The 14,373-nt window shown below is 46.4% G+C and overlaps 2 protein-coding genes across 9 annotated transcripts in view; one reads left to right on the top strand and one right to left on the bottom strand.

Annotated features, from left to right (window-relative positions):
• MANBAL (mannosidase beta like) overlaps positions 1-14,373 on the top strand; it is a 634,273-nt gene that overhangs the window by 215,329 nt on the left and 404,571 nt on the right. The window lies entirely within an intron of this gene.
• SAMHD1 (SAM and HD domain containing deoxynucleoside triphosphate triphosphohydrolase 1) overlaps positions 1-14,373 on the bottom strand; it is a 60,004-nt gene continuing 45,631 nt past the window's right edge. The window contains exons 14-16 of the mRNA XM_050807097.1: positions 8,897-9,001; positions 7,951-8,088; positions 1-3,036 (exon numbers count right to left, since the gene is read on the bottom strand). Coding sequence (XP_050663054.1) covers positions 2,902-3,036; positions 7,951-8,088; positions 8,897-9,001 — 378 coding nt within the window. The 3' untranslated portion in view covers positions 1-2,901. The remainder of the gene's footprint in view (positions 3,037-7,950; positions 8,089-8,896; positions 9,002-14,373) is intronic.

Here is a 14,373-nt window from a genome sequence, read left to right as displayed (position 1 = left end):
ATTCACGAAGCTTTATTGCAGCTGTTTCCCTTACCCAGTTGAAGTGGCCAGTCATTTTAATTTGCAGTTCTATTTACATTCCCAGGGTAACCACGTTCAGTAACTCTCTAGAGGCTAAGCTGTTAAAATTTCCATTTTTATACAAATAGCGAAGATGTTTCTTTCCTTCTTTTTTTTTTTTTTTTTTTGTTTGAGACAGAGTTTCGTTCTTGACTCCCAGGTTGGAGCGTAGTAGCGATCTTGGCTCACTGCACACTCCACCTCCCCGGTTCAAGTGATTCTCCTGCCTCGGCCTCCCGAGTAGCTGGGATTACAAGCACACACCACCACAATTTCGCCTGGCTAATTTCTGTATTTTTAGCAGAGACTAGGTTTCGCCATGTTGGCCAGGCTGGTCTCGAACTCTTTACCTCAAGTGATCCGCCCACCTCGGCCTCCCAACGTGCTGGGATTATAGGTGTGAGCCACTTCGCCTGGCCAAGATGTTTCTTAAGGAAAATGTAACCTTGTAAATAGCGCAGAGTTATCATAATGAAAACAGTTGCAAAGAACATAAAGTATAGCTGCCTTACATGTAACAAAAGATGCAAACAAAATCCATTCAAGTTGTTTCACAGACAGCACAGTGACACAGTATTAGGACTACAGAATCTCAGAGTAAATCACAATGATTTAAAGGTAAGATACACAGAAATAAAATGATTTTAACACAATATGACATTCCTGAGGCACCTTGGTTAAAATGGGAATGACTTAGTGCCATGGCTGACCTCACTTGTGCGTTGCTGAGCCCATATGTGAACAGATCGCCCCAATACCATGGTAGGCATGAGAGGAGAAGGGTTTTAACTATTCTCTTATGAATTGTAACCAACCCCTATTATCTACTGATGGATGGAGTGGAGGGGGGCGGTGGGGGGGTGGGGTGATCATACAGGATGGCAGACATTCCAAGTACTCTTCACCCCAGTGTGGACGGAACAGAATCTGGCTACACGGTGGCCAGTGACAGACTACTGGGAAATCTGCTGGCCTGTGGTCTGAGTTCCCCTACACGCTCAGGCTGCCCCTCACTCCCAGTGTGCCAGGGAGGCTTAGTCCGGGGAGCACCAGAGCGGAAGACATTCGGGGCTCATGGCTCCTATCCCCACTAGCCTGCATCTTCAGCACCCTCTGGCCACCACCAGCTTTGGCTCTAACTGCAGACTTTTTTTTTTTTTTGAGACGGAGTCTCGCTCTGTCACCCAGGCTGGAGTGCAGTGGCTCTATCTCGGCTCACTGCAAGCTCCGCCTCCCGGGTTCATGCCATTCTCCTGCCTCAGGAGACTACCACGCCTGGCTAATTTTTTGTATTTTTAGTAGAGATGGGGTTTCACCATGTGAGCCAGAATGGTCTTGATCTCCTGACCTTGTGATCCGCCCGCCCCGGCCTCCCAAAGTGCTGGGATTATAGACATGAGCCACTGCGCCTGGCCCTGCAGACTTTGTTCTTGGTGAATTGCTATAGAACTGGGAATAAGGTGTGCCCTGGGCACAGGGACACTGCCCCACCAAGGTGGTGCCCCCTCCACTGCTGGGAAAACGAAGTTACCTAGGGGAGCCTGGAACCCACTGGGCAGTCACTAATTTCCCCACAGGCAGTGCAGTGTTTGCACTTTTTTTTTTTTTTTTCTTTTTTTTTGGAGATGGAGTCTCACTCTGTCACCCAGGCTGGAGTGCAATGGCGTGATCTTGGCTCACTGCAACCTCCGCCTCCCGGTTTCAAGCGATTCTCCTGCCTCAGCCTCCCAAGTAGCTGGGACTACAGGCGCCCGCCGCCACGCCCGGCTAGTGTTTGCTCTTAAATACACAAAATGCACCGAACCAGCAAAAACAAAGTCCCAGGTCTGAGGAGCTCTGAGGATGGTGCCTGTGACAGCCTCTAGCCAGCTCTCCAGGATACTCAGAGAGCAGGTCAGGGGAGGCTTTCTCCAGGCGGGGCAGTGGGAAGGCCCTCTGGACCGGGGGAGTGAGTATTCAGGAGACAAAGGCACTGCCCAGGTCTGGAACCGCCACGGAGCCAGGGCACAGCCTAGTTTGGGGCATTCCTCTGTCACTGGGGGTAGGGATCTCCCAACAAGAGGCGGCTTTAGGCTCCACTCATGAGGAGGCCTGAGCTCTCAGATCTTCCCCAAAACCTAATCAGGCCTCTCACCAGTGTGTTGGAGGCCACTCCTGGCCATCATCTCCAACTGTTTACCTCAACTTGGCACCTTGTAGGGGGCTAAAAGGGTGAGGGGAGGTGTTTTTCGCCTATGCTTGAAGAGGACTGTCCTCAAACTTGAAGTGATAGGGAACTCTTCACCGGGGTAGGATCTGATGTTTTGTTTTTAGCCATGTTTGTCTATGACAATGTCAACTTCTAATTCCAATTTGTACCCTTGTCTCATTTCTACATTAAAAACAAAAAACAATCATCCGTCATAAAAGTTCAGAGTAAGCTGGGTGTGGTGGCACGTGCCTATAGTCCCAGCTACTTGGGAAGCTAAGGCAGGAGGGTCACTTGAGCCCAGGAAAGTGCGAGTCCAGCCTGGGCAACAGAGCAAAACCTTGTCTTTTAAAAAAGAAAAAAAAGAGAGTTCAGAGTAGATAAAAGAGTTGTTATTCTAAGAAAATAGACTACCGAAGGAGAAAGACTTTAATAATACTAAAAATAGGCAAGGTAATACTTTTCATAGTATAGTAAGATTTGCCTAATACCATCTTATTTCTTTGATTAAAAATTACTTAGCTTTAGCATGCGTGTACATTCAAACTGCAAAATTAAAGCATGAGTTATCATAATTGTGCAGAATTCTAGGAGTGAAGCCCCTAAATGAATTGTGCAGGGGAGGGAGTTTGTAAACAGCCGACTACAGACGTTCACTTTGGGTCATCTTTAAAAAGCTGGAGTCTGCTTTTGGATGCTTCTCGGAGGCGAGTTGGACTTTGGACTGAAGTCCTGTAGTTCCATTCCTTTTTCTGAGGTGTTATGAGTGGGGCTATAACATCGCCATCCTATTAGAAGGAGGGAGAAAAACAGAGAACAGAGAAAAGCCAGTTTCCATCATCTTATTTGTGAGTGAAAGTCTCAGGTGCGCACATCCTCATCTTGCATATAGATTGCTTCTAGATGTCCTCACTCCAGGGAAACTCCAAATTACCTATGCCCTGTGGTTGGGACCAATTAGAAACACTACAGTCTTATGCAGGAAGAGCCTTCATGAAAACAGACACTGGCCTCTGCAGAGATGACGGGAAGCAGCATACCACTGCCCACCTCTATGGCCTCCTTCACACACCTTCATGGAGCACAAACCCTGTCCTATTTGCCCAGGAGAAAGACAGGATGCACTGAACCCTTAGGTTCTCTCTCGCCTGGTCCCCTCTGTAATAAATGGCCCAGGTCTACAAGATGACAAAGAAGGGGAGAAAAGACAGTATGTACCTGCAGAATTAAAATTTTTCTCTGTATCAAAGCTCTAACGTTGGCCCCATCAGCATAGGCTCCAGCCAAAGGACCTCCTCCACCCAAAATAAGGGAGAGATCCAAAGGGAGGTGATACAATGACCTGAAACCACAGAGGTAAGAAGAAGCAAGGCCTCCTAATACTCGACTCTATGCTAACTGTTCTGAACTTGTGTGTAGATCCTCTTTGGTTACGAGAGGATGCAGGATCTTGGAGAGCTTCTGTTGTATCAGGAATATAATGCTGGTAGGAGGATTCGTGCTCCTCATCTGCCTGTTTGCTCTCAGATCCATTCTTCACTCCTCCTCTCCCTACTCTGTTTCACTGGAGCCACTCCGGTAAATTACATCTCTCAGCTCCCATGACTGCTGGTTTCCAGTTAGGTTTGGTCTCTCTGGTGGGAGACGAGGTGAGAAGAGGGCAGAGAAATCAGGTTATTTCTCTCCCTACCTCCTCTGGCATGAGCGGCAGTGGCAGTGACTCTTTTGTGGTTCTAGCTTCTGCAGGTGGCCCCAGCTCCAGGACTCCCACCTGCTCCCTTGGTCTCTCCTATCCTAGAGGTGGTAGCAGCTTCCTGCTTTTGAATCACCATCCTCTGTACTCATTTAGCTCTGCCAGAACTTTTGTATCTCATCCCCCATGTTAAATTTCTTCTGTTGAACCACACTGGATCTGACTTGATAGAACCATTAAAAACAGTATTTTAAAAATTTATCATTATTATGTTTTTGAGATGGAATCTTGCTCTGTCACCCATGCTGGAGTGCAGTGGCACGATTTCAGCTCATTGCAACCTCCACCTCCAGGGTTCAAGCGATTCTCCCGCCTCAGCCTCCCAAGTAGCTGGGATTACAGGTGTGCACCACCATGGCTAATTTTTGTATTTTTAGTAAAGATGGGGTTTCACTATGTTGGCCAGGATGGTCTCAAACTCCTGATCTCAGTAAAGGCAATCATTTAGGCCAGGTGTGGTGGCTCACGCCTGTAATCCTAGCACTTTGGGGGGCCAAGGCAGGTGGATCACTTGAGGTTGGGAGTTCAAGACCAGCCTGGGCAACACGGTGAGACCCTGTCTCTACTAAAAATACAAAAATTAGCTGGGCATGGTGGTGCATGCCTGTAGTCCCAGCTACTCAGGAGGCTGAGGCAGGAGAATCACTTCAACCCAGGAGGCGGAGCTTGCAGTGAGTTGAGACCATACCACTGCACTCCAGCCTGGGCAACAAAGTAAGACTCCGTCTCAAAAAAAAAAGTCATTCTATTGCTGTGATACTTGTTCTTAAAGGTCTATTTCAAAATCGACAGTTTTTATTTGTCTTTAAACTCATCTCTATTTCTTTTTTTTTACTGAGATGGAGTCTTGCTCTGTCGCCCAGACTGGAGTGCTGTGGCGCAATCTCGGCTCACTGCAAGCTCTGGTTCCCGGGTTCACGCCATTCTCCTGCCTCAGCCTCCCAAGAAGCTGGGACTACAGGCGCCCGCCACCACGCCTGGCTAATTTGTATTTTTTAGTAGAGACAGGGTTTCACCATGTTAGCCAGGATGGCCTCGATCTCCTGACCTCATGATCTACCCACCGCGGCCTCCCCCGCACCCAGCCTCATCTCTATTTCTACCCACTTTCCTTCCTTCCTTCTTCCTTTCCTTCTTCCTTTCCCTTCCCTTCCCTTCCCTTCCCTTCCCTTCCCTTCCCTCCCCTCCCCTCCCCTCCCCTCCCCTTCCCTTCCTTTTCTTCCTTTTCTTTTCTTTCTTTTCTTTCTTTCTTTGAGACAGCATCTTGCTCTGTCAACCAGGCTGGAGTGTAGTGGTGTGATCATAGCTCACTGCAGCCTCAGACTCCTAGGCTCAAACAATCCTCCCACCTCAGCCTCCCAAAGTGCTAGGATTATAGATGTGAGCCACCATGCCTAGCATATAGCCAACTTTTTTATTTCCACTCATTCTAATTTCAATTCTAGTGAATTTTATAAATGTAAACAAATATGTCACTTTCCTGCTTAAAACCCTTCAGTGCTGATGCTCCCTACTGCTCTTGGCTGACAGGACTGTGCATAAAGCCCCAGACACCTCCACATTCTATGCTCCTTCCTGAAATACACCATATTCTTTCTCATCTTCTGAATTAATCCTGTGGTGTCTATGCCTCAACCCCTCCCCTACCGCCACCTCCTGCTGCCAGCCCTTAACCCAGACGACTCCTCACTCAACCTTCAGGTCTCAGTTTATAAGCCCTTCTTTAAATCAGCTTTTCCTGACCAACTAAGACCAGCTAAATCCTCTTTGTTTTTCCTCCTCTAAGACTGTGTACTCACCCTACACCCAAAGTACTTACCATGCTCCTATAATTATTAATTTTTGGAGTAAAATTAATAATTATTATTATCCCCAACTAGATTGTTATCCCCAACCTGAATGGGATCCATGGGTTATTAGGAACTCTCTATCTTACGTACTATTCCAGGTACCTAACAAGGGCATGGCAAAATACTCACTCAGTGAGTAAATGTACCAAATTTATAGTAGTTACCATGACACAGCCAAACTTTAATAGCCTCTCTTGACTCTCTGTTTCCAGCCTCTCCAAGTTCCAGTCTACCTGCAGCTAGAGTTCTCAGTGATTTAGTTTCAGTGATTTAATTTCACAGTACCTAGGAGAGACATACAGCTGACCCTCTGCATCCATGGGCAGATTCAACCAACTGTAGATAGAAAATGTGAGGGGGGGAGAAATGGATGCCTGTGTCTATACTAAGCATGTACAGAGTTTCTTCTTGTCATGATTCCCTAAACAATACAGTATTAACAACTATTTACATAGGATTTACATTGTAGTAGGTTTTATAAGTAATCTAGAGATATTTAAAGTATAAAAGAGGATATGCATAGGTCATATGCAATCACTACACCATTTTATATAAGGGACTTGAGCTTCCGTGGATTTTTCTATCTGTGGGGTCTGTGGGGGTCCTGGAGCCAGTTCCCCACAGATGCCAAGGGACAATTCTACTCTTATTCCCTCGGGTTTCACTGTAGTTGGAGCAGACACACATTCAGGCAGATCCTACAGAGCATGGCAACTCTTGAATGTGCTCGGTGATCCCCTCCCCACTGTACGGGGAAAAGAATCTCCCAGCCAATTATCCAAGGTTCTCCATAATCCAGTCCACTCTTCCCATTTAACCTCTCCACACTTAACAGTAAGAATTTTCTGGCTGGGCATGGCGGCTTCCACCTGTAATCCCAGCACTTTGGGGGGCCGAGGTGGGCGGATCACAAGGTCAGGAGATCGAGACCATCCTGGCTAACATAATGAAACCCTGTCTCTACTAAAATTCAAAAATTTAGCCAGGCATTGTGGCACATGCCTACTTGGGAGGCTGAGGCAGGGGAATTGCTTGAACCCGGGAGGCAGAGGTTGCAGTAAGTGCAGTTGTCACTGCAGCCTGGGTGACAAAGCAAGACTCCATCCCAAAAAAATGAATGAATGAATGAATTAAAAAAAATAATTTTCTACCCTGGACAGACAGGTCTCCTCATGGTCCCCTAAATACTCTCAGCTCATTCCAGCTTCATGCCTTTGTTTATGCTCCTCCCATTGCCAAATATACCCTTCATTCTCCCTGCTGCTCATCCAAAAAACCCTGCCTTCTAGATCTAGCAGATCCCGCCCCTTCACCAGGCTTCTCCCAGAGATCTCCCAACTCTCTGAATCCTCAGAGATCTTGCCTGGGTCATGCTGTGTGGCACTTGATAAAGCACCGACATCCTGAGCTATGCTTTCATGTCTCACCCTATACTTTGTTCCCTTTAGCACCTGACACACAGGGAGGTGTGAGGGAGAGTTCCAGACTAGGCAGTAAAGCACTGTTTCCCTGCTTGCCAATTATATTCATTCATTCAGTCAATAAATGCCAACTGGCCACATTGTCTGCGCAGACACCTACTATGTGTAGGTCAGTTAGAGACAATTTTAACAACATTCTCTACAGGGTTGGCAACTGTGGCTTGGCTCCTCTTCCCTCTACTCTCATTCTTGATCATTTAAATAGTTAACTAATACACAGAAGTAACCAGGTTTAGAAACATGAAGTCTATTATCAATTGTATGTTAAACAAGTTAACTACTCAGCTTTGGTAACCTCTGAAAGATGGAGACACTGAACAACTTTCCAGGGCCACTGGTGAACAACATTAGAAAGCATTATTTACATGTTCACATTTTTATCTTTTATTATTAGGACAATAATGCTAAACAGTATCCATTCCCAGCTCCTGTAGGAAGAAATCACTGGCTGACACAGATTCAGACATTTTAAAAGGAAAGAAAGTGAAAGACCTTATTTTCAAAACCATAACCAAGTGACTACAACTTAAATGGGAACTTTTCAGCAGATAGAATTATTTTTGGTTTTTACTTAAAAATAAAAAATTGTGCAAAGTTTGTGAGTAACAGTCCACCCACCTGAGGCTTGGTGAAATTTCTGTCTGCGCACCACTGAACAAAATGTTGTTTTGCGGCATACAAACTCTTTCTGTCCATCTTCTTACAATATACTCGAATCAGCTGCTCTGCAAATTTCTCTGGCAGAAGTCGTGAAACCTTTTTAAAATGAAGAGATTTCACTATCACCTTGAATTCACACATTGGAGATACTAGCTGGTCCCTAGGCTCCTAACTATTTCTTTTTTTTCTTTTTCTTTTTTTTTTTTTTTTTTTTTGAGGCGGAGTCTCGCTCTGTCACCCAGGCTGGAGTGCAGTGGCGCGATCTCGGCTCACTGCAAGCTCCGCCTCCCGGGTTCACGCCATTCTCCTGCCTCAGCCTCCCGAGTAGCTGGGACTACAGGCGCCGCCACCACGCCCGGCTAATTTTTTTTTTTTGTATTTTTAGTGGAGACGGGGTTTCATTGTGTTAGCCAGGATGGTCTCGATCTCCTGACCTCGTGATCCGCCCGTCTCGGCCTCCCAAAGTGCTGGGATTACAGGCTTGAGCCACCGCGCCCGGCCTATTTCTTTTTTTTCGAGACAAGGTCTCCCTGTCATCCAGGCTGGAGTGCAGTGGCACAATCACAGCTCACCGAGGCCTTGACCTCCCAGGCTGAAGCAATCCTCCCACCTCAGCCTCCTAAGTAGCTGGAACTACAGGCATTAGCTACCATGCCTAAGTTTTTTATTTTTTATAGAGATGGGGTCTCGCTTTGTTGGCCAGGCTGATCTTAAGCTCTCAGTCTCAAGTGATCCTCCCGCTTCAGCCTCCCAAAGCACTGGGATTACAGGTATGAGCTACTGTGCCAGGCCCACTTTAATTGTAAAGATACGCCTTAAAACCTAATTTGCATATAAAATGCTAATTTACCATAAAGATTTGCTACATGCCATTACAGTATATTTGTTTTGCCTAAGTAGTTACCTGGTTTTTCGTAATCCTGATTGGTGTGTTGGGGTCAGTCTTACAATAGAAGCTAACATGATCAATTGGATTATTTTCTTGCATTCCATAATCCATGTTGATAACCTAAATAAAAGCAATACATAAGTAATCATATAGCAACCAGGAGAACTGAATTCAGGGCTGTAGGAGCATAACAAGAAATGGAACAGAGGCTGGGCACGGTGGCTCAGGCCTGTAATCCCAGCATTTTGGGAGGCCAAGGCAGGTAAATCATGAGGTCAGGAGTTCAAGACCAGCCTGGCCAACATACTGAAACCCCCGTCTCTACTAAAAATACAAAAATTAACTGGGCATGGTGGCATGCGCCTGTAACCCCAGTTACTCGGGAGACTGAGGCAGGAGAATTGCTTGAACCTGGGAGGTGGAGGTTGCAGTGAGCTGAGATCGCACCACTGCACTCCAGCCTGGCAACAGAGTAAGACTGTGTCCCCCCACCCCTCCCCAAAAAAAAAGAAAAGAAAAAGAAATAGAACAGAGCCTTCTGGGGATTCGGAAGTAAGAATGTTGATAAGGTGACTCATGATGGAATAAAAATAACTGGTTCATGACCACTCTTAGGGATTTGGTATTGAAATCTGGGGAAGAATGGGAAATGTACTTGTGTGTTCAATCTAAGTATGGTGTAAACTCAATCCCTGCTATGTGACAGATACAGGTAGACACTAGAGGTACAACAAGGACACTTTAAAATAAAATCCCAGACCGAACACAGTAGGTCACTTGAGACCAGGAGTTCGAGACTACCCTGGTCAACATGGTGAAACACTGTCTCTACCAAAAATACAAAACAAAACAAAACAAAACAAAATTAGCCAGATATGGTGTTATGTACCTGTGGTCCAAGCTACTTGGGAGGCTGAGGCACAAGAATTGCTTGAACCTGGCAGGCGGAGGTTACAGTGAGTTGAGATTGCGCCACTGCACTCCAGCCTAGGCAACAGAGCGAGATTCTGCCTCCAAAAATAAATCAGTAAAGAAAATTCTAGCCCCCACAAACCAGGCAGCCCTAGATTAAAGTTCAACAAATAATTATAAAAGTATGCAACCACAGTTGAAAAGCAAAGAGTGCTTTGAAATGTTCTAACAGGGTACCTGATGTAGCCTAGGGTGCCCGGACAATGACTGAAAACATTTTCCTGGGAAAGTGACTTTACTAAGTGAGCAAGAAACAAACAGGCTTAGGTGGGAAGAAAAAGAATTGCAGGCAGAAGAAAAAGAATTGCAGGCAGAAGAAACAGCTCAGAGGCAGAGAGTACTGAAACTATCTCCCGGATTTAGCAACTCTGAAGTCACTGGAGATCCTGGAGAGAGTATAGTGATGGCAACAGAGAAAAAGATTCCAGAGAAAATGAGAAACAGAAATGTAAGAGGCGTGATGGCTCATGCCTGTAATCCCAGCACTTTGGGAGGTCGACGCGAGCGGATCACAAGGTCAGGAGATCAAGACCAGCCTGGCCAATATCGTGAAACCCCATCTCAACTAAAAATACAAAAATTAGCTGGATGTGGTGGCAGGCACCTGTAGTCCTGGCTACTCAGGAGGCTGAGGCAGGAGAATTGCTTGAACCCAGGAGGTGGAGGTTGTAGTGAGCCAAGATCGGGCCACTGCACTCCAGCCTGAGCGACACAGTGAGACTCTGCCTCAAAAAAAAAAAAAAAAAAAAAAAAGTAAGAGAAGGCAACTCTTAGAAGTTTGGCTGTTCAGAGGAGGCAAGACGTTAAAGAAAACAAAATTACAGCTAGATAGGAGGAGTAAGTTCTAGGGTTCTATAGTTCTGTAGGATGACTACGACTATAGTTAACAGTAATTTCCTTTGTTTTGACATAGAGCCTTGCTCTGTTGCTCTGACTGGACTGCAGTGGCACAATCTTGGCACACTGCAACCTCCGCCTCCTGGGTTCAAGTGATTCTCCTGCCTCAGCCTCCTAAGTAGCTGGGATTACAGGCATGCACCACCACACCCAGCTAAGTTTTGTATTTTTAGTAGAGATGGGGTTTCACCATGTTGACCAGGCTGGTCTCAAACTCCTGGCCTCAAGTGATTCACCCGCCTCGGCCTCCCAAAGTGCTGTGATTACAGGCATGAGCCACCATGGCCGGCCTAGTTAACAGTAATCTATTACACAGTTTTTTTGTTATCTTTGATATGGAGTCTCTCTGTCGCCAGGTTGGAATGCAGTGGCTCGATCTCGGCTCACTGCAACCTCCGCCTCCCAGGTTCAAGCAATTTTCCTGCCTCAGCCTCCCAAGTAGCTGGGACAACAGGCGCATGCCATCACACCTGGCTAATTTTTTTTATTTTATTTTAGTAGAGACAGGGTTCCACCATGTTGGCCAGGATGGTCTCGATCTCCTGACCTCGTGATCCACCTGCCTCGGCCTCCCAAAGTGCTGGGATTACAGGCATGAGCCACTGTGCCCGGCTTATTACATAGTTTTAAATAGCTTGAAGGAAAATATTAAATGTCCCCAACACAGAGAAATGATAAATGTTTTAGATGATGCATATGCTAACTGCCCTGATCTGATCATCAGACATTTATATACACTATGTACCCCATAAAAATGGGACAGTTATCATTTGTCAGTTTAAAAAATACATAAAATAAAAACATAAAGGAAAAAAAAGACAGCAAGAAAGAAGTACCTGGAGAGGAATTTGGTACCTTAGAAAGGTAAGGGAAGATGAGTCTGACCCTGAAAAAGAGGAGAGGGGTGAAGAGCAGTGTGGTGTTCATGATTTTCTTGAGACAGGCTCTTGGTATGTCGCCTAGGCTAGAGTGCAGTGGTGCGATATCAGCTCACTGCAACCTCCACCTCCTGGGCTCAAGCGATCTTCCCACCTTGGCCTCCTGAGTAGCTGGGACTATAGGCATGCACCACCACACCTGGATAATTTTTGTGTTTTTGGTACAGATGGGGTTTTGCTGCAGCAAGCCATGATCATGCCACTGCACTTCAGCCTGGGACACAGACAGAGACCCTGTCTCAAAATAAACAAAAGTTTAAACTAACATTGGTTGGGTGCAGTGGCTCATGCCCATAATCTCAGCACTTTAGGAGGCTAAGGCAGCAAGATTGCTTGAGGCCAGGAGTTTGAGACCAGCCTGGGCAACAGAGTGAGACCCTATCTATACAAAAAATTTAAAAATTAGCTGGGTATGGTGGCATGTATCTGTTGTCCTAGCTACTCAGGAGGCTGAGGTGGGAGGATCGCTCGAGCCCAGGAGTTTGAGGTTATAATGAGCTGTGACTACATCACTGCATTCCAGCCTGGGCAACAGAGCAAGACCCTGTCTCTAAAAAATAAACAAATAACACTAAATACAATAAAAAATGAAGTTATTCAGTTACAGCAACCACATTTCAGGTACTCAACACCCGCATGCAGCTAGTGGCTATGAAAAGGGACAGCACTGACCAAGAATATCTCTGTCACTGCAGAAAGTTCTATGGGACAACACTTCTCTAGAACACAAGTAGAATTACCCTAAGCCCTTGACAAGAACAAAGCTGTTTCCCCAGTATACAAATGGGAATACTGAATACAGTTGCAGATGGAGGCAGGCTTGTTTCTTTGGTGAGAAAGGTATAAGGAGTTGCTACCTAATGGCCTATAGTTTATCTTGGAAATAAGAGTCAAAGGTTGGGTTATTCATGAGGGTGAATATAGCTGGAGGTGGGAAGCATGGTTGGAGTTCTGAGAGGAGGGAGGACAGTTTGAAATGATGATGATTATTATTAGTAGTATTACTTTTTGAGATGGGGGTCTTGCTCTATTGCCCAGGCTGGAGTGCAGTGGCAGGATCTTGGCAGGATCACTGCAACCTCCGCCTCCCAGGTTCACGTGATTCTCCTGCCTCAGCCTCCTTGAGTAGCTGAGATTATAGGCACCCACCACCATCCCTGGCTAATTTTTTTTTTTTTTTTTTGAGACGGAGTCTTGCTGTGTCTCCCAGGCTGGAGTGCAGTGGCGTGATCTCAGCTCACTGCAAGCTCCGCCTCCCGGGTTCATGCCATTCTCCCGCCTCAGCCTCCCAAGTAGCTGGGACTACAGGCGCCCGCCACCACGCCCGGCTAGTTTTTTGTATTTTTAGTAGAGATGGGGTTTCACCATGTTAGCCAGGATAGTCTCGATCTCCTGACCTCGTGATCCACCCGCCTCGGCCTCCCAAAGTGCTGGGATTACAGGCTTGAGCCACCGCGCCTGGCCTTAATTTTTGTATTTTTAGTAGAGATGGGGTTTTGCCATGTTGGCCAGGCTGGTCTCGAACTCCTGACCTCAGGTGATCTGCCCGCCTCAGCCTCCCAAAGTGCTGGGATTGCAGGTGTGAGCCACCGTGCCTGGCCTGAAATGATTATTAGAGACTGGGAGAATCACACTAAGCCTGCCAGAAGGCCCAGCTTAGTTTCGTGACCGGGAATTTATAGATATGCCTGTACGGTGATGGTATCCAGGAGCATTTATGTGTCCAGGTATAGGTGTGGAGATGTTTAGATTTGATTCATCTAGGTTGTATGACCTTCTGCTAGGTAGATGCAAAGAAGAAAAAGAGAGTTGAGGGTAACTGCAGAAAAATGAGTGAATTACTGTATCACAATATCCAAGATACTTTTTTTTTTTTTTTTTTTTTTTTGAGATGGAGTCTCACTCTGTCGCCCAGGCTGGAGTGCAGTGGTGTGATCTCAGCTCACTGCAACCTCTGCCTCCTGGGTTCAAGCGATTCTCCTGCCTCAGCTTCTCAAGTAACTGGGATTACAGGCATGGGCCACCACGCCTGGCTAATTTTTTGTATTTTTAGTAGAGATGGGGTTTCGCCGTGTTGGCCAGGCTGGTCTCGAACTCCTGACTTCAAGTGATTCACCCTCCTTGGCCTCCCAAGGTGCTGGGATTATAGGCGTGAGCCATTGCACCCGGCCTACATGTGGAGAGAAATGAAGATAGAAGGCCACTGACAAGCTCGAAGAAAGTGAGGACACAATAAACTGGAGGGCCCGATGAGCTACGAAAACGTGGATGAGGAGGAAAGGGGTTTGTGGACAGAGAAAAGTATGTTTAAACTAGTGATTTTACAGGGAGGGCAGTTTTGAATGATGATAAGGTCCAGGGTGTAATCTGCTGAGACTATTGGCCTGAGGTGCAGTGCTGTCTAGCTCTGTCACCCAGGCTGGAGTGCAGTGGTGTGGTATCGGCTCACTGCAACCTCCGCCTCCCAGGTTCAAGTGATTCTCCTGCCTCAGCCTCCTGAGTAGCTGGGACTACAGACACATACCACCACACCCAGCTAATTTTTGTATTTTTAGTAGCAATGGGGGTTTCACCATGTTGGCCAGGATGGTCTCAATCTCCTGACTTTGTGATCAACCTGCCTCAGCTTCCCGAAGTGCTAGGATTACAGTCATGAGCCACTGTGCCCAGCTCTTTTTTTTTTTT

Source organism: Macaca thibetana, chromosome 10, assembly GCF_024542745.1.
Source record: "Macaca thibetana thibetana isolate TM-01 chromosome 10, ASM2454274v1, whole genome shotgun sequence".
Classification (NCBI taxonomy): Eukaryota; Metazoa; Chordata; class Mammalia; order Primates; family Cercopithecidae; genus Macaca; species Macaca thibetana.
This window is presented reverse-complemented; position numbering and strand designations above follow the sequence as displayed.